Source organism: Phacochoerus africanus, chromosome 11 (genome assembly GCF_016906955.1).
Source record: "Phacochoerus africanus isolate WHEZ1 chromosome 11, ROS_Pafr_v1, whole genome shotgun sequence".
NCBI lineage: Eukaryota > Metazoa > Chordata > Mammalia > Artiodactyla > Suidae > Phacochoerus > Phacochoerus africanus.
In genome coordinates this window covers 1491211-1513958 of record NC_062554.1, presented here as the reverse complement: position 1 = coordinate 1513958, position 22748 = coordinate 1491211, and the positions used below count along the sequence as shown (strand labels likewise).

The 22748-nt window shown below is 42.6% G+C and overlaps 1 protein-coding gene across 1 annotated transcript; it reads right to left on the bottom strand.

Moving 5' to 3' along the window:
- Nucleotides 1-1766: 1766 nt before the first annotated feature.
- On the bottom strand, nt 1767-18017 carry LOC125111166 (olfactory receptor 480-like). Its single transcript, XM_047753009.1, has 2 exons — nt 17821-18017; nt 1767-2783 (listed from the first exon to the last, which is right to left on the bottom strand). Exon 2 carries the CDS (start codon nt 2760-2762, stop codon nt 1827-1829), a length of 936 nt encoding a protein of 311 aa, XP_047608965.1. The 5' UTR covers nt 2763-2783; nt 17821-18017; the 3' UTR covers nt 1767-1826.
- Nucleotides 18018-22748: the final 4731 nt, after the last annotated feature.

Sequence of the window (22748 nt, the reverse complement as noted above, 5' to 3'; positions counted from 1 at the left end):
GCTCCAACGGCATGCTGGCATCTCTCCTCTGGAAGGCTGAATTCTACAGAGTCTCTCTCATTTATGTGTTTCTGCCCAAATCAGCACTCTCCAGGTTTTCCTCAATCGTGGCCAAGAGGGACTGGGGCAGGGTCTCTGGCGCCTACTGGTGCTGAGGCCCATACTAAGGTCTTTCTGCCTATAACCAGACACACAGGTGGGCAGGACTCCCCCTGGATCCCTCAGCGTATGGTTCTGGATCCCACAACTCCCACTAAGGCACTTTCATTCCTGCACGGATGCCTAATTAGTTGGGTTTCTTTTTTTAATTTGATGATTTTTATTTTTTTTATTATTGCTGGTTTACAGTGTTCTGTCAATTTTCTACTGTACAGCAAGATGGCCCAGTCACACCTAGACACATTCATTCCTTTTTCTCACATTATCATCATTAGTGACCAGATGCAGTTCCCAGCAGAATGTAGGCAGGAAGGAGAGATTTCTCACTCTACCATGAAGCTACTCTCACTCTAGACTTAATGTTGTGGACAGTAGAATCATTGCTGATGAATCTGTATTAAGATTAATTTAGTGTTCATAATTTTTATTAAAGGAAAAATGAGGTTCCTAAAAATATTCTCTATTTTTTATTTTTTAAAAAATCCACATGGGGGGAAAAAAAACAACTGGGAGAAGAAACACAAAGAGGTTTGTAAGAATGCAAATAATTTTAAATTCTTCAAGTGAAGCCATCTGGTTTAAAGAGATCATTTTTAGGGCTAATGCAGAAGTTCCAGTGAAATTACGTATAAGAAATCTGCAATTTCAGTATCAGAGGCAGTAGGACCAGCAGGGACAGAGATGGTTTAAAACACTTTACAGAGGTATGCATCATGCATTGACAGAATTGAAACAACCTTTAAAAATAAACCTTACAGAGTTCCCATCATGGCTTTTCAGAAAATAACCCGACTAATATCCATTAGGACGTGGGTACCATCCACAGCCTCACTCAGTGGGTTAAGGGTCTGGCGTTGCCACGACCTGTGGTGTAGTTCTCAGATGTGGTTCATATCCTGCATCGCTGTGGCTGTGGTGTGGGAAAGCAGATGCGGCTCTGATTCAAACCCTAGCCTGGAAACTTCCATGTGCCCTGAGTACAGCCCTAAAATAAAAGAAAAAAAAGAAAAAAGAAAAAAAGATCTCACTTCTTCGTCTAGAAAGAAGCCAGGTCATGCAAATTAGCACCCAATAGTCTTTCTCCTGGAAACTCCAGAAAGCACTGGGTGGAATAGACTCCTGAAACAGAAGAGCTAAGCTAAACGGAGCTTCCAGGTGGCCTCTGAAGTGGCTAGGTGAGGCTCACCTGCAGAGGTGTTTTGGAAGGAATCCTGCTGTTGCTCAGCCTCAGATCACGAGGCAGCAGATTCATCACTGACCTCCATCCTTGGAGCATCTGTACATCATGGACACCACATCCTTCAGACGACAAGATCATGCAGGGCAACGCTACTCTTATTTCCCATACAAGGCATGTCAGACGCCTTCCGGAGTTCTTTTCAAAGACTACGTCCAAAGAACACAGGAGTTATTTGAAAATATTTTTACTTGTAGATGCAAGAAATGGCAGGTGAGAATCAAGAAATATTTGCTAAGTGTTCCTATCTTGATGAATATACATTTCTTTTTTTACACTGAAAATTCTCTTGAGAATAACACAGTGAAATCTGTGAGTCTAGAGTACTGTGAACATACATTGAAATTTACTTACTGCATTATCTGTTCATCCGCAGGAGAAGTCTTCATTAGACAGTCTTTTTTATTAAAACTCAGATTACATTAGCACTTTAGAACCAATGTCTTCTAGCCATTAATTTTCTCATTGCCTCTTTAACCTCCTTGTTCCGGAGGCTGTAGATGAGGGGGTTCAGCATGGGGACCACCACCGTGTAGAACACAGACACCACCTTGTTCTGGTCAGTGGAGAAGCTGGACGTGGGCATCACGTAAATGAAGGTGATGGTCCCATAGAACAGAGTGACCGTGGTGAGGTGGGAGGTGCAGGTGGAGAAGGCCTTGTGTCTTCCTTCAGTGGAGGGCATCTTCAGGATGGTGATGAGGATGTAGATGTAGGAAGTGGCTATGACAGCCACTGTGACCGCAATGATGGAGCCAGAAGAGGCAGCTGGGAGTGTTTCAGAAGTAAAATCACGAGAACAAGAAAGCTTCAAAAGCGGTGCATAATCACAGAAAAAGTGGTTGACTTTATTGGGTCCACAGAAGGACAGACCTAGCACACAGCCAGTAAATATCCAGGCATTCAGAGAGCCCCCTACATAGGACGTCGCCACCAACAGAATGCAGACTCTGGAGGACATGTGGGTGGAGTAGAGCAGGGGCGAGCAGATGGCCACGTACCGGTCGTAGGCCATGGCAGCCAACAGGAAGCTCTCCGTCGTCCCAAATGTGACCACAGAACAGAGCTGAGCAGCACAACCAGCCACACGGAGAGAGCTGCCTTCCCCAAGGAGGCCCCTGAGCATGACAGGTGAGACCGATGAGGAGTAGCCAATGTCTACAAAGGCCAAGTGGCTGAGGAAAAGGTACATCGGGGTGTGAAGCTGAGGGCTGCTTCTGATCAGCAGGATTATAGTGCCATTGCCCAGTAAGGTGACAACGTAGATTCCCAGAAACACAATAAACAAAGTGGCGCCGACTGTACGATCCTCTGTTAACCCCAAAATAATGAACTCTGTCACACTCGTGTGGTTTCCAGTTTCCATCTACTCTGAGAATGGCGCCCACTGAAGGAAAAAGTAAGAGTGGATGTTAGAACAGAGGAAAATACCGTAATCTGAATACTGACGTTTACAATAGCTATGCAACAAAATCTAAGCATGCACACTCACAAGTCAGTATTTGGGGAAAATGCTTTCACGCACAATTCCTTATGTAAGTCTTGAAAATATAAATGTTGATTGATAGAAGGCCAGGATGAGTCACACACAAAAAAAATTTGTTACCTTCACACATTCAACTCTGTTGCAATATGTAGCTAGTTTAAGGGTCTGTGAGGAATAGCCTCCTAGTGGTGGCCACTAGGTGGAATGAGGGGCCCAGGAACTGTGCCTTCTAAGCCCAAGATGATCAAAGGGAGGAGAAACGTCTGAAGGGGGCAGGACTCATGCAAAAGGACAACTGCTTATAACGATATAGAGGTATCACTTTATCTTTCCTGCACCCACAGCATGTGGAAGTTCCCAGGCCAGGGGTTGAACCTGCACCACAGCTGTAACCACAGCCACAGCAGTGACAATGCCAGATCCTTAACCCACTGAGCCACAGGGAACTCCCGAGGTATCATGTCTTATGTGAAAGACGATATGGAGTCATGATGAATCCTGAATCTACACAGCTATCACAGTTGGAGGAGAGCACAACCAATATCCAGGAAGTTTGGGCAGAGGCAGAACAGGGAAAAGGTGCTCAAATCATGGACAAGTCAACCAGCAGAGACTGAAGTTGGGAAGAGGGTTGGCATCGTCCTGGGACCAAGCTGCCTGATTCATGAGAGTGAGCCAACCCAGGAAAAGGGGACACACAACGTGGGCTTCTCCTGCAAGACTCCTCAGGTGCCTGAGATTCTGCATAACCTGGGGATGGGCTGCTGGAAAAGGGGTCCATCTCCTGCTTCCCACAGGTATCCAGCCCTAACTGAATGGCCCCTGTCTGACAAAAGTCACACCCTTTCATCAGCTTCTGGAAAGCTGTTCACATAGCAATTTGTTTGAGACAAAATCATGAAAAAGCAATAAATTCATGAGAGCTTTCTCTTAGAGTCCCAGGATGCCCAGCTTCAAAAGCCCACTCCATCTTTCTCACTCTACAAAGTTACAAACTGACATTTAGTGGAGTTAGGTACCTAATTTTAGCTTAAATGGCTTTCTGGAAACTGAGCTAATATCAAAGCTCATTCCTAAAGCCTTCTCATTTGTTACTATATTTAGAGAACCCAAATATCTTCTGTACTTCTAAGAAAGAATATAGACTATCAGAAAGCATATTTGGTTCATTGACATGTTCAAAAAATTTGTTAATTACATTAACATATAAATAGTATCTTTACTGTTAAAGGGGTACTTTTGCAGTCTAGGAATGCATGTAAAGAAGTGGCTACACGGTAATGACAATTCTGCAAGACAGATGATAAAGAGACTCCTTCAGCGCCCAGACCCAGGAAAGTGATGTGCCCAGTTTTCACCTGAACCATTTTGAGTCTTTGGTGGATAAGGAATAAGATTTAAATTGATTTTCTTTTTGCAGAGCAATAAAGGGAACAGATTTGGCATTTGCGCATAGATGCATGGCAGAGAGTAAAATAACCACTGCAGTTAAGCTGAGCAAAAATGCAGTGAGTCCTTTTGATGGGTAGAGCCAACAAAAAGGTGCCAGGCCCTGAGGAGATTGAAGATTTACTTGAATTGTTCTACTATGGAGAATGAGCTAAAAAGATAGAAGAGGAGTTCCCGATGTGGTTCAACTAGTGTCCATGAGGAGGCAGGTTCCAACCCTGGGCTTGCGGAGCGGGTTAACGATCTGGTGCTGCCATGAGCTGTGCCGTAGGCTGGCAGCTACAATTCCGTATCAGCCCCTCCCCCAGGAACTTCCACATGCCTCAGGAGTTGCACTAAAAAGAAAAAGAATTGTTTAATTAATTAATTACAAGGTAGGAAATGGTAATAGTTACAGTTTGGGATGCCAAAAAAACAGGTTAAAATCTACATTTATTGGTAAGTGACAATGTCTCATAAGTCTGACAATGAGAGTAACAGGATAGGATGGGGAGAAAAACAAGATCTTTGGAGGAGAAGTCAAGAAACTAAGAGGCCATGATGGCAGAAGGATCTTCTGTGTGGCAATATTAAAACCACAATTCCTGTCCATCAGGAATTGTGACGGGAACACCATCAGGAAAGGGCAAACCAAAGCCAAGAGCCTTCCAAAGACGAGGAGCCATGATGCTAGTTAGCAGGGGACTGTAAAAGGTGGAGGACGATAAGGAGGATTGGTTGGCAGAGTCTGCCGATGGAAACTCAGCTACACCTGCTTGTCGGTAGGAGAGAGAGAATGTCTACAAGGAGCGACGCGGGAGAAGGAATCCCATCCACCACCAGGCCCAGAGGCACGAAGAGCAAGAGGAAGAGCATCATCACTTGAGCAGCTTGCAGAGGAGAACGTGGCCTCAGGGGAGCCCAGTAACTACGGAAACGGACAGGGAAGAGGATGCAACGCTCAAAGGAGATGCTGAGGACGTGGGATTTTGTGGATAGCCCTGAGTAACAGAGAGCACAAGAAACAGGCTTCAGGGGTTACAGAGATGGAAGCAGGGCCGCTTGATTCAAGAGAAAATAAGGAGACTTGGAAAATAGTCTTTCCTGTTCCACTGGAATGGAGATAACATTCAGAGATGAACTAAAGATAATACATAAAAATTCTGATTATATATTACTATGTTGTGGTTAACAGCTGAATGATCAAAAGGAGAAAGGAGAATGAAGGCTACTCCCCAAATTGCAGGGGGGCAATGGGGAATCCATTCTGCTAACCTGGATTGATGATAATTTGGGGGTGATCCCAGAATGCCCTTTAAGATAAAGCCATTCCTCTGAGAGGATTAAAAGCCAATAAAGAGAATGAGGAGGTGAAATCAAGGGTCAAAATCCTGGGGTAAAAAATCACATTTCTGAGATGACTGCAGTGGTGACTTGAGAAAGATCCAAATTTGCCAGTGGTATTCTCGGTCCATCTTTAAGGAATATACATCCTGGGTTTGACGCAGTCTATCAGGACTTTTCACTTCTGCCTCTGTCTGTTATTGCATATAAGGCTTCAAAACATTGGCTTAAAAGAGAGACTATCTCACGAGGACAGCAGGATGAAGACAAGCAGACGTTACCCAAAAAGTTTAAACTAACATGAGAGAGACAGGAGGGAACACCCCCAGAATGAGAAGTTGATTTTATGAAGGACAGGAAGATTCTCATAAAACGTAAAACTTAAATGTGAGCATCCTTCGCACCAATACGAGAAAATACTCGAGAGCGTATAGTTGAATCTGTAGAGCAGGCTTCACCGAGTGGACGAGTAAGCACGGGCGTCAGAGGAGAGCACGTGGGAACCTAACGTCAGTGGAGGGTCACGTGTCGTTTATCTTCGGCACCAAATGACTCAAGAGGGAAGGCGACGTATTTCATGTATTTTTACTACTCCAGTGTCCAGTCCTTAGAAATTCTGAGGGTAAATAAAATATCCGCTCGGTACACAGAAGAATTCCCATTCACGACTTTACCCAGTTGGAATGAACGGCCTTCAGAGCTAATGAGCCTGCGAATGATAGGGAGGTTCAGGCATGACACATCTGCCTGAGTGATTGAGAGTCTGTGACTTTTCAGAATCAATTCAATGCTGATAGTCTAGGTTCACCAGAGATCAATCCACCATAGGTTACACTCCACACATCCACAGGAGGAGAATACTTCAGGTTTCCCAAGAGAATATTTCTGCAGTCTGCAACCTTGTTATTCCTATGAGTTTAAATGTCTAACTAATATCTGTAATACAATTAAGAAAGGAAGAGAAGAAAAAGTGTCATAAAAATAACTGGAAAAGGGAACACCACTGTGGTGTGATGGGATCAGTGACATCTCTGCAGCACCAGGGCACAGGTTCAATCCCCAGCCCAGGACAAGGGTTTAAAGGACCCAGCACTGCCACAGCTGCAGCACAGGCTGCAACTGCGGTTCAGATCTCATCCATAGCCCAGGAACTCCATATGCATGGGGTGACCAAAAAAGGTTTTTTTTAAGTATAAAAGAAGTGATAGAGCAGGGGAAGATGAATGACTGAGTATCCAGAAGTAGCAGAGAGAAAATAAGAGAGAAAATTTCTATTCCACACGCCAACAACTTCACTCCATTTTCTCAATTATACCCTTTTCTCTTCTACTGGAAGAAATGTAGCATGATTCAGTAGTTTTGTATCATTTATTTTTTCTTTTTATGGCCACACTTGCAGCATATGGAAGTTCCTGGGATAAGAGTCAAATCGGACTGGCAGCTACAACCCATACCCCAGCCACAGCAACACCAGATCTGAGCCACATCTGTGACCTACGCTGCAATTTGTGGCAATGCCAGATCCTTGACCCACTGGGCAAGATCAGGGGTCAAACTCACATCCTCACAGAGACAATGTCAGGTCCTTAACCTGCTGAGCCACAACAGGAACAGCAAAACCTCCATTCTTTATTGCAGCATTATAATGATCAAAACTGCTCAACAACAGCAACTACAAGGATTCCTATGATTTGCTTTCTACATATCAACCAAATTTAAGAATAATTTATTTTTCTTCAAGAATTCAGCATCAAACAGACTGAACTCACACACACACACACACACACACAAATGGCATCATCAGCCATGTGCTCAAGCAGTTGTATTGTTATGCTTTTCATCTGAACAGAGATGCCTGCATAACGCTATATGCGAATAAACGAAGCAACAGCATGCCATGTACAAACACCAGACAACTGCGTACCCGAACAGGAAAACCCTACCCAGCACTAGAACCAGAAACTTACCCAGGTGTGGACCCAAGACTGAAGGACAGCTTAACATTTTAAAGGAAATAGATGAACATGCCACAAATTCAGAGTCTGTTTTAGCACCAAATGTGGCATAAAACAGAGTTGTGCACCTGTGCCATGAGCTGTGCAGCCATATAAGCCTAGAAACAGATTTTGCTTTGCCCTTGATTATCTAAGGAATCTTAGACAATTTATATAAACTCCATAACCTTTCATTGTTCATTTTTTTAAATACCTCACAGGATTCTTGTGCTGAATAAGATGACATACATGACAATACCAAGCGCTGCTCATAGAAAAAAGTGGGAGCTCAACAAATAATTATTTCCTTGAAATACCCAAACCTTACATTCTAGTACAAAAGTGAGAAACAAACATTCTTATATCAATAGAGAATGAAATTATTACCTGCAAAAGTTGCACCTTAAAAATAAGAATAAATATCAAAGACTTGTCAGGTAAAGAAAGGCTATTTTATGAGATGTAGGGTCTTTGGGGAGACAGTCCCTTGAGGACACTACTTGTTTATGAAAACTCCACTGAAAATCCACCAGGACACAGAAAATTATAGGTACATGTGCTCATATAAATATCGTCTTCTAAGAATAACTATAAACTTACTTTATGTGTACGTTATAATTTTTAATGAAAACTTTTGATGGATTTCTAAACTGATTCTAACTGTGTTGGACACGCAAGAACAAACAAACAAACATGTGGTGGAAAAGAATGAAACAATGCTGTTTGCAGCAGCGCGGACGGAACTGGAGGTTATCATGCTAAGTGAAGCCAAGAGAGAAAGACAAATACCATGTGATAGCACTTGCATGTGGAATCTAAAATATGGCTCAAATGAACCTATTTACAAAGAAGCTGACTCACAGACATAGCGAACAGATTTGTGGTTGCCAAGGGAACGTGGGAGTGGGGAAGGGATGAAGTGGGAGCTTGGGCTTGGCAGACCCAAACTATTACTTATAGGATGGATGAGCAACAAGGCCCTAGTTATAGTACAGGGAACTATATTCAAAATCCTGAGATAAAGCATAATGGAAAAGCTAATAAAAAAGAATACACACACACATATATAACTGAGTCATTCTGCTGCATAGCAGAAATTAACACACTATAAATCAACTATACTTCAATTTTTTAATTAAAAAATAAAAAGCTCTAATGTAACAGAATTTCAATTCCAAATAGAAATCCAGGGAAAAACAAGCTCTGTGTGTGGTGTGTGTATTTTTATATGCACAGTGTTTATTTTTTAATTAAATGTCTTATTTGAGATAATTGTAGATTCACAGCAGTAGTAAGAAGTAGTAACACAGAGAGGTTCCATTTACCCTTCACCCAGTTTTCCCGGCGGTAACCTCTCACCAAACCCTTTCATAGCGTCACCACCAGGATACTGACAGTGGTGTGGTCAAGGTGAAGGGCATTTTCCTCACCACAAACGTCGTCCACGTTAGTCCTGTAGAGATGCAACGCCTGCCCCATCCTGCTCCCCTTCTGAACTTCTGGCAACTCCGAATTTGTCCTCCAAAAATGATTCAAGATTCTGTCTCTTTGCATTTATTCTAATGAGGATGTCAGATATAAGTTCGAACATTCTTACTCAGAAACTATTCCTTCAGTCTGCAAATACTCGCTGAGTGCCTACTAAGTCTCAGGCACTGTGCTAAACACTGGGAATAAAAGGGAAAGCGTGACAAATATGGTCCCTGCCTCCTTGCCCTCAGAAAAAGTCATATTCTGGTACTTGAAAATTGTAAAACAAAACAAAAAACACATATACATCCACTCTTGATAATGGTTGATTCCACAGTTCAAATTAATCCTCTCACTGAGAACAATCAGAATCTAGTTAAAATAAAAAGTGAAATCAACGTCTAGAAGGCAACAGGTAACTAATAAAACAGTGAATTATTATGAAGACAACATCTAGACAAGATAGAAACCCACAGAATGGAGCCTAACACTGGGGGCTGGGCTTTTTCCTAGTGAATTTTTCAGATTCCCAAAAAGAAGTGGTGAAAAGCTTATTCCTGATATTTTGAGTTTCGTGGGGATATGGATAGAGGAGAAAAAAAATAAGACAACATAAAAAGAAATAGCAGTGGCAGGAGAAAAGAGGAACAGACACAAGGGATTCCAGATACTGAAATAATCAATGACTATAGTTAATGTATTGAAGAAAGTAAAACTACTGAAATCTTGCTGAAAACTGAAAACTATATGAAATGAAACTAGCTTACAAAACTCAAAATACAATATAAAATTAAGAGCTCAATGGATGGTTTTAATAAAACATGTTTGACATAGTTGAAGAGAAAATTAGTGAGCTGGAGGACAGGTCAGAACAAATAATCAGAATAAAGCATAGACAGGAGGATAAAAAAAATAAGAAAAATTGATATGATCTACAGAACACAATCAGAAGGTCAAACATGCATTTAAATTGATTCAAAAAAGGAGAGGCTTACTGAGTTTCCTTTTGGCACAGTGGGTTAAGGATCCAGCATTGGCACCGCAGCGGCTCAGGTTGCTGCTCTGCCACAGGTTTGATCCCTGGCCCAAGAAATTCCACATGCTGTGGGCACAGCCAAAAGAGAGAGAGAGGGCCTTACTGAGTGACTACTCATGGTTTTAACAACTTTATGACCAATTAACCTAATTTTGCTTAATCTAGCTAGGATTGTTTCTATTACTTAAAGAACAATTAATAAAGTATAAATTTATACATGGGCTGGTTGTGACTAAAGACAGTGAATATCAACCTAATATTAAGATACTCAATATGCTCATGGCACATGGTTTACGTTAGTTAACTAAATATCATATGCAATCAGCTAAGAAAAATGCCCTATGAAGGCAAGTCTTTTGATAAAATACTACCCTAGATCAGCATGAGGAGCTTTAGAAATTCTTTATCTGTGGTGATGGATTATCTCTTCTAATCCTTGAGGAAACCTCGGTGAGCATTACAGATTCATATGTGTAAATTCTCCACCTAAGTAGTGGAGTGAACCCAAGGACTGCCGGTGACGGAGCCGGAATTCCTTGGGCAAACACTGATTCTATCAGTTGATACACTACCTAAGTCGAGTTCAGAGTCTACCTAGGTCCATGATGGGAAATTTAAACCCTGACCAGAAAATAGAGACAACGAGGATGTGCTGGGAGATTTGGATGACTCTCCCAAAGAGTCTGACAGACAAAGAATCTTTGGGCTGCATGACGAGGCTGACCCTCCCCTGCTCAAGGACACCTCACCTGAGAAAGCTACCTCGGAAAAGAAATCGATACTCCTCACGCCTCGCCCTTCGGTCTGTTATTGGTTCCCAGTATACTCAGGGAGACAGTAGGGTAAACCTGAGCATCTAAGACTTACGTATCAAAGAATTTTAGTATTTGCCCAATGTGTTTCACATTCGTGCACAGGGATGGTACCTGAAGGTACTAAACTAAGGAGGGAAGAATGCGATATTAGAGCCCTTGAATTTATGTGCACCGTTGACCCTTAAACAGGAGTTAGGGGCACGGATCCTCCATGCCGTGAAAAATCCACATATAATTTAAAGTTGGCCCTCCTTATAGGCAGTCGGATTTTTTCTTCAGGGAAGCAAGAAATAAATATATCCACCAAAGTGCAGTGTAAGACCCTGGAAGTATTGCTGAGGTGGAAAGATCCAGTTTCTGGGGCAGAAGGGCTGAGGTAAGTGTCCTTCGCATCCCATGCACAGCAGTGGTTGCACTCAAACCACAGGCTGAAACTCCTAGTGCTGAGCAGCAGCTGCAGTGCGGTCCTCACTCGTCCAGTTCCTTGCAGGAATGTGGGGCATAGACTTCAATCCGATTCTGCAGTCTTCCTGGTGACTCTTGATCTGCTGAAACTATCTGGAGTCTGTTTATGCTGCTTGCAGTTGAAGACTCTCACTGGCTCATATGCATACACTATTAGCAATGTTTGCACGAGTTAGAGATGCATGGGAATGGCAGCAATGCTGGTCACTGGGATAGAATCAGTGTGGATGAGAGTTTTTACTTAGACGCATTCATTGAAATAGCACCTTATGTACAGAATCAGGTATCTAGATGATTAAACATGACAATACAAGCGAATATAATATAGATGATGTCATTTTCAAAACAACTTATAATGGACAGAAGGCAGAACAGCATTAAGGGAAAACTAAACTCTGGGCTCAGATTGCTTGTTTCAAATCCCACCTCAGCCACCCACTCGCTTTGTGACCTTGGTTTGGTAACTCCACCTGCTCACATTCTGCACTTATGCAAAGAAGTTAATACAGCTGTTGGAGATGAAGCAAGAAGTATGTATAAAGGGCTTGGAATAGTGTCTAGCATGTGTCAGGGACTCAGTAACTCTCAGACATTTTTAACATCATGAAAACAATAACACGAGAAGGAATTTTTAGTGTTTTACTTAGTTTTATCCCTCAACCAACTCATGAGAAGTATTGCTATTATCCCTACTGGTCAGATGAGGAAATAGGAGTATAAGAAAGTTAAGTAACTTGCCTAAGATCATATGGTTAGTAAATTAATGAGCTTGGATTCCAGTCCTGGGTGGTGTGGCTCCAGAATTTTCACCCTGAATCACAAAACTAGAATTAATTTACTACTGCTACGATGACCTACCACCTGCTCTTCTTATGTTCTGTATCATTATCATTTAGTCCTAACGTGCCTGTTCTGATCTGAAACCAAGGCTGACTTATCGCCATCATCAGCAAACACAGGCACAAGCTCATTAGACAATTAACTCCCTTTCGGTGTGGAAACTGTTTTCCTGAAACTAGGCTTAGGTTTGAATTCGTTGGCTCAGAGTAGATGGCTTTAATGACCCCTGGGGAAGAGGGCAGCCTCCGCTCACAGACACTCTCAGAGACCACGGTGAATCTGAGGATCAGTCCAGGGATTCACGTCTCCCATATTCGGAACTTTTTTTTTTTTGTCTTTTTTTTTTTGCTATTTCTTTGGGCCACTCCCGAGGCATATGGAGGTTCCCAGGCTAGGGGTCAAATCGGAGCTGTAGCCACCAGCCTACGCCAGAGCCACAGCAACGCGGGATCCGAGCCGCGTCTGCAACCTACACCACAGCTCACGGCAACGCCGGATCGTTAACCCACTGAGCAAGGGCAGGGACCGAACCCGCAACCTCATGGTTCCTAGTCTGATTCGTTAATCACTGCGCCATGACAGAAACTCCTAAAAAAGGCATTTTTAACCTCACATTAAAAGACTGCCTTTGTGGAAACAACTCACGACCAAAAATATACCAGAATCTTTCACAATTTTGTTTCACAGGAAAATACTTAAGAGAATCATCTACATCTTCATATTCTGCCCTGTCTGATCAGATTGCTCTTCTCAGCCATGTTCTACAGCAATTAAGGAATGGAGCATTTCAATTTAAGTTTTTCAACTCAAGTTACATTCAAAGTGTGTTTTAAAGTGTGTTACAGAGGGTGTTAACAAAGTAAGTCCGGAGATTAACAAATTAAGTGTTTGGGGAGGAGTAGCCAAACAAATAAGAGTACAATAACAAATGTAAAAGCAATATGAAGTATGTGCAAAAAATGCATTTAAATTTTCAAATTGGGCAAAAGTAAGCACATGAGCTGAAGCAAAAAGATCTTCTTATTCAACTACCCATGTTTGTGAATAAGTTAAAAATAATTCTGAAAATAAAATAGAGACAGTTATAGAGCCTGTAACAACAGCTTTGAAACGTAAATGAGCTAATTAGTGCTACAGGTCTGGGTATTCAATTGATCAATAAAGGGACATTTTTCACATAAAGTCACACTGAAAATAGCAGGAATAAAAAGGGTGTGAGGGAGTTCCTGCTGTGGCGCAGTCGGTTAAGGACCCAGCTTGTCTCTGTGGAGGTGCCGGTTCCATCTCTGGCTTGTGTTAAGGGTCTGGCATTGCTGCGGCTGTGGCATCCCCAGCTCAGATTTGATCCCTGACCCGGGAACTTCCATATGCTACAGGGGAGGCCGAAAAAGAACAAGAAAGGAGAAAGGAAGTGAGGGTTCAATGAGTGTCCTACAATCCCTCTGAGTGTCTGTGTGGGAGGAGGACACACCGAGGGCATCAGTCAAACACAAATATCTTACTGCCATTCATTCTCCTTTATTCCTTTTACCACCAGGCTTTAAATCCTATGAAAACAGCAGTGCCCCACACCTGCTGTATAGTGATATCTTAGGTGAAAAGATCAAACCATGGTGCATTATTAGAATTCCTTCCACTGAACACGCTTCTGAACCATCCTTTTACCAAAACATTTTTATTCTTCAGAAATCAATTGCTAAAATTAGGCTCAGGGTAAAGTGGAGTATCAGCAGACTGGATGCCTACAGTGCAATTCAAGGAAGGAGTGAGAGAAAAAGGACTTAATAAAGGCTTATGGTAGAAGATTCACAGGAGCAAATGTTATATTCACTGTTAACTGTATACACACTGGCAACGTGAGAGTGATGTTTGCAGAACTGACACCAAAGATGTGGTGAGGGAAAGCTACTGACATCTAATCTCAGTCCCTCGGATTATTCACTGTTTTCCTCAATGTCGGCTATCTTCTTGTTTCTCCCCAGAAGAAAAAATATTCGCAAACAGACAAAGTGACTGGAGAAACTGAGCTCATTAGACTCAGGCACTTGTGTCATGAGTTCCCAGAAAACCAAGACCCTCAGAAGTCCCCTCTCTGTTTTCCTTAGCCTTGAATGTCATTCTTGCCTGGACACAGGAGCCAATCCTGATATTGCAGTTAGGCTGGAATTTCTCTTGCCCGTGGCACATTTAGTCTGCATGGCAGGCTGCCGTTCCCTAGGGACACTGTGCAGTCTCGTCTTGCAGAAAAACAACCGTTATTATGATGGGCTCCTTGACACAGATTCACTTCTTACAGGCTCCAGTCACCAGGGACCATTGTCTCCTGGCCAGAGCATCCTAGGGCCAGGCCATGTCCATCAGTCACCTTGTGAGTTAGTAGCCATGGTGTCTAAAGAAGTCTGGAATAACCTGTGGGCTGGGCTCACTTGAGGTCAAGGACACACACAATGGTAGCCGACTGGACTATCACCCATGCTTTGCCTTACACAGCCCGGGACCCAAGCTCTTGGCTGTTACGGATTTTGCTCAAGAGAGACTAGGTTCCTGTATCATGCTTCAGTAAAGATCCACAGTGCTATTAGGACTGTCTTCATCTCCCAGGTACTCGTACGCAACCTGCCTTTAGCCCCAAGGATTCTCTCTGAAGCTTTTTTAAAGCTGTTATCTTCCACTTCTCATTCCTGGGTCTCTCCAACTTTCCTCTCTACGACTTCAAAACAAACTGGCTCAAGTTTTGTCCTAACTTAGATCAAGCAACCAGGCATGCTGAACCCTCTGTCACACACCTCAAGGCAACCTGAGCGAAGGATTTCCCAGAAACAGCACCAAAGAAAAAGACTCCTGAATGCACATCGAAGGAGAGCAGACCTCGCTCTTGGCGATTAAGCTGAACTGGAGTCCAATCTGTTTGGCATCATTCGGCTTCAGAAACCAGGATAGCATGTTCGAATTACAAAAATAAGCAAATGCCAAAAACCAAAATGTTCCGCATAACACAAGAGTAATATTCCCATATTGGAAAACATGCTAGTGGTTGTTTATTGTTTTCTCAAACAAAAAATTTTTTCGTGCCATTCTTTTTTTCTCCATTACACTATGGGGTCTATAGATGGTCAACACAGAAGGCATTCATTTCTCAGGTCACATACATATCTTGTTTAGTTTGAGCTTATGTATTCAATGCCAAAAATCCTGAATTACCCTCATTCATGGGTTTTTCTGTTTGAAGGAAAATCCATATCAAGTTCATTGTGATTCCTAAGGACTGCTTGGATCATTTTCTTGGAAAATAATCTTCTGTGGTAGCACATCATTGACTAAATCCCGGGGCCAATATCTTCATGTCATTCACGTCAGTCTCAGACAAATGCAGTTCGATCAGGGATGTGAATCGTGACGTATCAGTGCGATCACGACCAGAGCGTCTCTTTCCTCAGATCACAAGGAAAAGGGAGCTTCCTCAAGCCAGATGGCCGGGCTGTTCCATGGGAAGTCATAGCACGCTTGTGAGCACGGCTCACGATACAAAGGCAGTAAATACAGGAGTAAAAACGCCTTCCTTTACTCCAAAGGTTGGACTCTTCCATTCAAATGATGGCACCACCATTTCCTCCAGGCTTGTTTAACTATTGGTCACATTAGGACAGAATTGTAAGTGGCCATCCTCAGTCGTCTCACTTATTCCAAATTGTGTTCCCATGGGAACATTTCATCAAGGGGAATCTAAATACATAATAAGCCTCAAGCCAAATGTAAGCAGCACATCGGCTACTCAGGGCAAGCATGGTCATTCAGAGCTCCCACTAACTCACACTTCAGTGACCGAATCATCAAATCTGTATGAGTTCCCGGCTGGGTCAGAACAAAGTATCCAGGGTTTTTAATTATGACTCCGACACTTTTCCCAGTCACCATCTCAAGAGTTAACTTACAAAAATTCTTTCACCCTAAAGAAGTCTCTTACTCAGAGTGGATCACTAGCTGAATAAATGAAAAATATATGCCCTTTCCTTTAACACAAGTCCTTCCTAGAAGCCAGAACTAAACTCATGACCCAGTGGAGCCTTAAAGACAAGCTTGCTTCTTTGGACGCTCACTGGTGACTCTCCGACACCCCTGGACTTAGACCTGCCCTTTCCCAGGTTTGCTGAGCAGCGCAGTGCTGTCTCGGCTCTGATTCAAACAGGCCATGCTCCGTTCTCATCTCTGGGAGACCCACAGCGTCAGTTTCTCTCCGCACCCTCCCCTGCGAGGCACCCCCCCTCCCCCCAGACAAGACATACCAGGTCATGTGCTTTCTGCAAAAACACATGGGGCCTGGCTGCCTTTTCCCCCAGATAGTGAATTGCTTAACTGGCTCATTATGGAAGGAGAATTCCACGGGAAAACCAATTCTTGGTTAAACAGTGCATTGACTATTGAACTGGGACTAGACCTGAAGTGTGACATAGCAGCAGCGGTTCAGCTGCCTCTCCTTTTCTCCAGCCCTCCCAGGCCCTGCCCCAGATGGATGGACAGTACTAAGGATGCTGAAAATAGAAGTCCCATTGCTTGTTGTCAGGGCAGCCTCACTGTGATCAAATACAGCATTAACCAAATCATGGACTTTGATTAGCAAATCAAGTTTACATCTCACTCTACACCATAGACAGCCTAGAAATTCTCCCCTTTAACCCAGAATGGATGGTTAGGGATTTACTTGCTACAAGAGCAAGACTGAACACACTTCTCTTCCCGTTTCCTCCCCTTTGGTGTGAATTAAGGAACTGGGGACCTGCTGAGGGACCTAAGACTCACTTTCTAATTGGAGGATGCTCGGCTCTGCTTTGCTTTGAAGGCTGAGGCTGGGGCAGTGTTCTCCGCAGCAGTCCTTTAAAGGCTGTGCTAAATCACTACAACTGATGATCTGGAGGACCAGGTTCTAATCCCCTTTCCCTACTGGCCACTGGGAAAGACCAGATACCTTGAAAAACGGATCTGACCCCTTCAGATAGTACTGATTCGCCCCAATTTCAATCCAGAGCAGAATGGGGAGGGGAGAGAGGAAGGGAAGAAGGCCTTGGGGCCATTAAACATTTGGTTGCTGGCCTGATTTTGAATATGATTTTTTTCCTTAATTTGATTTAATAGGACAATGACAACTGCCTTTCTCTTCCCTCTGTTGTGATAAAGATGCTAGCCAAGGCTGTCTTCTCTTTGCAACCAAAAATGTCCCAGACACACAATCTCCGGTAACCTTCTTCGGTCCCCTATAAAACTTCTCTGGGCCACACAACTTCAAGGCCACGCACTGAAGATGTCCCTCCTGGAGCAGAAAGGCTGTCACACCAAAGGTTCTGGACTTGGAGTCATCCTGAGAACAAGCCCAAAGCATCATAACCGAGTCACTATTAGTTACCAGAATGACTCAGGGATTTTAATTCCCAGAGGTGATTTAGGTTGAATGTAAAATACCTCACAGAAACTCTGAGTAAACTGTTCCCTTGGTACCCAGGAAGTGCGGGAATAACAGGAGATAAGACGCATTGCACTTTATAAGTACTCACGGTCTGTTGGTGGAACGCAGAAACCAAGCCTTCCCAGTCAGACATGAAGAAGCTCGCCTGTCCAATTGGACGTGCTCTCAGTGGACGCTCCCAGGGCATCAAGAATCCTGACTGACCATCCGCTAAGTGCCCGGTAAGCAATCTTCGCTCCCAAGGCCGTCATAATGCAGACTACAAGGTAGCCAAGAGAAGGGTTTCGGTTCTGGAACTGAACAGCACAGGGCTCAGGATAGGCTTCTCTATGACAGAGGCAAATGGGGAAGGATCGGTTGACTCTGGCTTAAAAGCTGGGATTTTGTGGTTGGTGTATTTATTATTCTATGAGGAAACCCTAGCAGGGGCCTGATAAACTCATGCAGCCTCAACACTGCATGCAAAATTTTGAGTGAACCTTCCCTAGGAACAGATACTTAGCTTTCACCAGATTCTCAAAATGCTTCATACGCCCCTCCCTTTCCTGGGGTTAAGAACATTTCTTAGCTGCTCACATTTTTCAAAGAAAAGAAAAAACGCAACAGTCCAAATTATCAAGCATTCAATGTATTAAACACAACAATAAATGCTAAATGTGTCTGAATGAACAAAGAAAAAGCATCCCTGAACTCAACCCAATATGCCTAAAATTTTCTTAGAGTCTAAATTTTTTAGAAATAGGAAAAACAAAATCATAAAATGAATAAATACAGACAATTCATAAGTGGGGAGGCAGTATAGTTTGGGCTGAAAGCTCTGGAATCAGCCTACCTGGTTTCAAATCCTGGCTCATCTGCTTTGTATAGAGGAAAACTACTGAGTAGTTCTGTGTCTCGGTGTCCCTATGATTCCTGCGGAAGAAATGGTAATTATGTATTTAATGAAATAATGTATGTAACTAGAATGAGTCTTGATATATTAAAAGTATACAAATGATCATCAGTTATCACTGTCAAGTTTGAGAGTAATTAAAAAATACTCAGAATTTTATTTTTTTAATGACCATAAATTTTCTCTTCAGTAGAAAATTACAAGTCAAATATTCACTATTACAGATTTTTTTTTCTGGAATTACTTGTCAGGTCTAGTTCTATATTCTAAGAACTGATAGATATAACACTGATGATATCAATAAGCCTCTATCTTAACTGCCCTTAAAGAAAATCCAAGTATGTGCTGGGTTGAAGACTGTTACGAAAGAGCATTTGCTTTGCCTTTTTTTGGAAATAGAAAAGGATAAACATTGAGCTAAAGAAAAAGAAATCTTTAAAAATCTAGAAATTAGAAGGCATTAACCATGTCTTAGAAATTCAGAGGCAAAGAGGCAGTCATTGCAACAGCAGCTGACAAGGTAAAAAATCTTCTCTCAAGAGCTGTTGAACAAAGCTAGAGTCTGCCCGCGGGTATTTTGAGGTCTCCCAGAGTTGCAAAATCCTTGCACGTTTTAGTCCGAAGTGAGAACTGCTATAGCACTCCGAAGGAGACAGGAAGACTCGATCCCTTCTAGAAATCCGTCGGAAAGAAGGTTGGCCTGCTTTAGAAGGCACAGATCCAGAACAGCAAACATTTTACTAAGATGGTTTACAGGCAACGCCTAAAGACCTCAAGGTTTTTGTGTGTTTGTTTTAAGCTGCTGTTGAGAGAGACAGGACCCCAACAAGACGGTCACCTCACCATGAGCCAGGACTGCTGGCGACGACTGTGTTTAAAAGGCTCCGTCCTATCTTCCCATAGAAGCGCACCTGAACTCTCAGGGCACCTAAGAGCCCTGCTCCCCTCTCCAGCCCTTAAAGATGGACTTTTCCCAAAGGGGTGTCCCTGAAACCTCCCCGGTGCTTTTACTGCTCTCTCCCTCGTTGGTTCCCACAGCTGCGATATCCTCTACCCAGTGGCGACTCACAAATCAGTACCTCCAGCTCTGGCTCATCGCAGACACCCACCGTCCCTCACACTGAATCCAACACCCTTCCCCTTCCACGCCCGTCCTCGCTCAGACATCCTGTTTCTACTAAAACACTACCCCTCGGTAACACTGTTACACAGAGACAGAGGGAAATTGTGCTTTTTTCTTCTTCCCCCTCAATGGTGTTTCAACTTTTGAATTCTATGGTACTAATTTTGTCGTGCGTATGTGCTTAACTGCATCAGATTTCCTTAGGAAAGAGACAAGGTAAATCAAATTGCCGGTTCTTAGGTTATCATCATCCTGGTCTCCCACTTGAAGACCGAGTCTTAGCCAATTGCCAGTTGGCACAGACCCTCTAGAGCGCCTCTTATCCCTGTTTCTTCACCATCTTCCTCGTTCAGACCCTCATCACCTCTCACATGGGAAGCATCCCGTCCAGTGTCCTGCTGCTGGCATTCTCCCTTCAATCCTTTCTGCACATACCTCCGGGCTAGCTCCCTGACACCTGACCGTGGGTTAAGTCGCCCTACTGCTCAAATGTTTAATGTGTCCACGTGCACAACTGAGCTAGCTGTCAAAATCTCCCTGGCACGCACAGCTCTTCTCAAGACGGCACCACCTGCTCCCGTTCAGGGTGTTTCTCACTAATCTCTTACTCATGCATTTGCTCTCACCCACAGGATGCTCACACTCCCCCAAACACACTCAGAGCTGTTCTGATTCAACTCCTTGCTCCACTGGTCCTTCCTGAAAGGCTTTCCCCTAGTGCAACTTTCATCGTTTCAGAGTCTTTCTGTCTTCCAATGATCATCTCAGTTCATTTCAAAGGCTGCCTACTCCCTACAGGATGCAGATAAATCTCCTTATAATGGATAAGAGGCCTTTAATTATCCAGCTCAGACATGGATTTCTCATCACTCACTTATAGGCCTTAGATCCACACCAAAGGGACCCTGCCTTGATCCCATTTTCTAGGGCCCCTACCTACTGCACACAGCCCATGGGGCAAGGCCAAAGGGCTGTGCCCACCCAGAGTCCATCTTAGCCACTCATTCCAGATCATCTTCCAAGTAACAAGCCCTTAATTTCCTTGCCCAATAACCTCCAACTTACTCTCAGAGTTTATGAGAGCGCCTTTCCCAGACCACCCCTGTAAGGGTGAAACACACACACCTAGGCCTTAAGGGGAGCCAAGGAATGCTACTTACCAGGTGCTAACAGAGTGTGTGCATGCAGGCTGCTGTGTCCGTTCGTGTGCAGCCACCTGTGTGGGCTAGAGGCAGATTTTCCTCCTGCCACTTCATTCCAGCTTGGCACCCCCAAACATCCCAAGAATTCTGCATTCCGGCTTATTATAAAGGCACATTTGTTAAAAATGAAAAATGGAATGTACTTTATTAATTTGTCATGTGTATTTCGTAATTTTTGCATAGTTAAGCATATAATATGTGATCCTGCATTTATTATTCCTGCCCTGGGCCCTGCCAACGTCAAAGGTGGGCCACCGCCCAGGGAGTCTATTTTTTTAACCACATCAATCATTTGGTCTTTATTGTCTTATCTTTGTCAAACGCCAGTTAATTACACAGGCTAATACCTCTGTGTATGTGCCTAAGAATCTCCTTGTACTCCTGAAGGTAAAAATTACCACCATTATTGCTATTTTTTTTACATTGTTCTGGAATGTAAAATACTATACAAGCAAAGAAGGAGATGCTATGCAGAAATGTGGCAGGAAAGTCATATCCTTTTCATATTATATGAATTTGTATTTGTAAAACCCAATATAATTGACCACAAAACTTTTTTTTTTTTTTTTTGGCTGCACCCACGGCATGTGGAAGTTCCTGGGCCAGGGATGGTGTGCCACGGCAGGCCCCCCCAGCTGCTGCAGTGACAATGCCAGATCCTTAATCCACTGAGCCACAGAGAACACCCAAAAACTATTTTTAAATGATGAGGTGCTATACTTAGATAGTTAAAAAATTAATTTGCAAAAATCAATAGCTTTCCTATCTGTAAACAATACTTAAATAAACCACAAAATGAAAAAAAAATTCATTTACAGTAGTTACAAAAAGATAAGATACCTGTGAGTAGATAAACAAATATGCAAGGTGTTTATCTATAAGGGGTAAAGAAAACTTCAAACTGCATTTAGCAAAGTCCTTACTAAACGAAATGCATGCCTTAATTACAGAAAAGAAGATGATTCAATTGCAAAATGTCAGTTCCCTCCAGATCAACATATCAATTCATGCAATAGCATTCTAGGTACAAGTCAGATTTTTTTTTTTAACTCATTAAAATAATGTCAAAGTTCATCTGGAAAAAAACACTATGACAAAATAGCCAGGAAATTTGCTACCAGATATTAAAATCAAGTTTTTAATACTGCATTTAAATGCTTGGTCCTGGTTTTAGAAGAGACTACAAAGAAAAAGAAACAGACCTTGATCCAAGTACTTAGGGATGCTTTACTATAGGAAAAGGCCGGAGTTTGAAACCAGCAGAAGCACCTGGAAAATGAGTTCACCAACAAACAGCATCAGAACACTTGGCTGACTTTTTGGAGAAATTAATAAAAAGAGTTGATTAGCTAATTCTGTTTATCAAAATAAAACTCCAAAAAAAGTCAAACATTGTAACATAAGAAAATCTAATAAAGCTCTAGGCTATAACAAGAGATTTTTTAAATAATTTTTTGCTTTTTAATTTTTTATTATAATCGATTGACAATGTTCTGTCGATTTCTGCTGTACAGCGAAGCGACACATTTAAAATAACTTTAAATTGAAGGTTTAGCTAACCGTATCGCAAAGATCAGAGTTCAAAAAATATATAAATATGACTGATATATTTGACATCAAAGCACTTAAATTTGCTACATAGCACAAAGAAAAATTACCTTACCAACACTGAAGGACAACTAATAAACCAAATTAGAATTATTTGCAAAATACATATTATCGTGCAATTGGCTGATTTCCTTAATAAAGACCCCAATAAATAAAATACTTAGAATGCCAACAACCTAATAAAAAAGCCA

Bases quoted from the DNA above. Each gene is read 5' to 3' on its own strand.
- LOC125111166 (XM_047753009.1), bottom strand. From the start codon at position 2,762: ATGGAAACTGGAAACCACACGAGTGTGACAGAGTTCATTATTTTGGGG.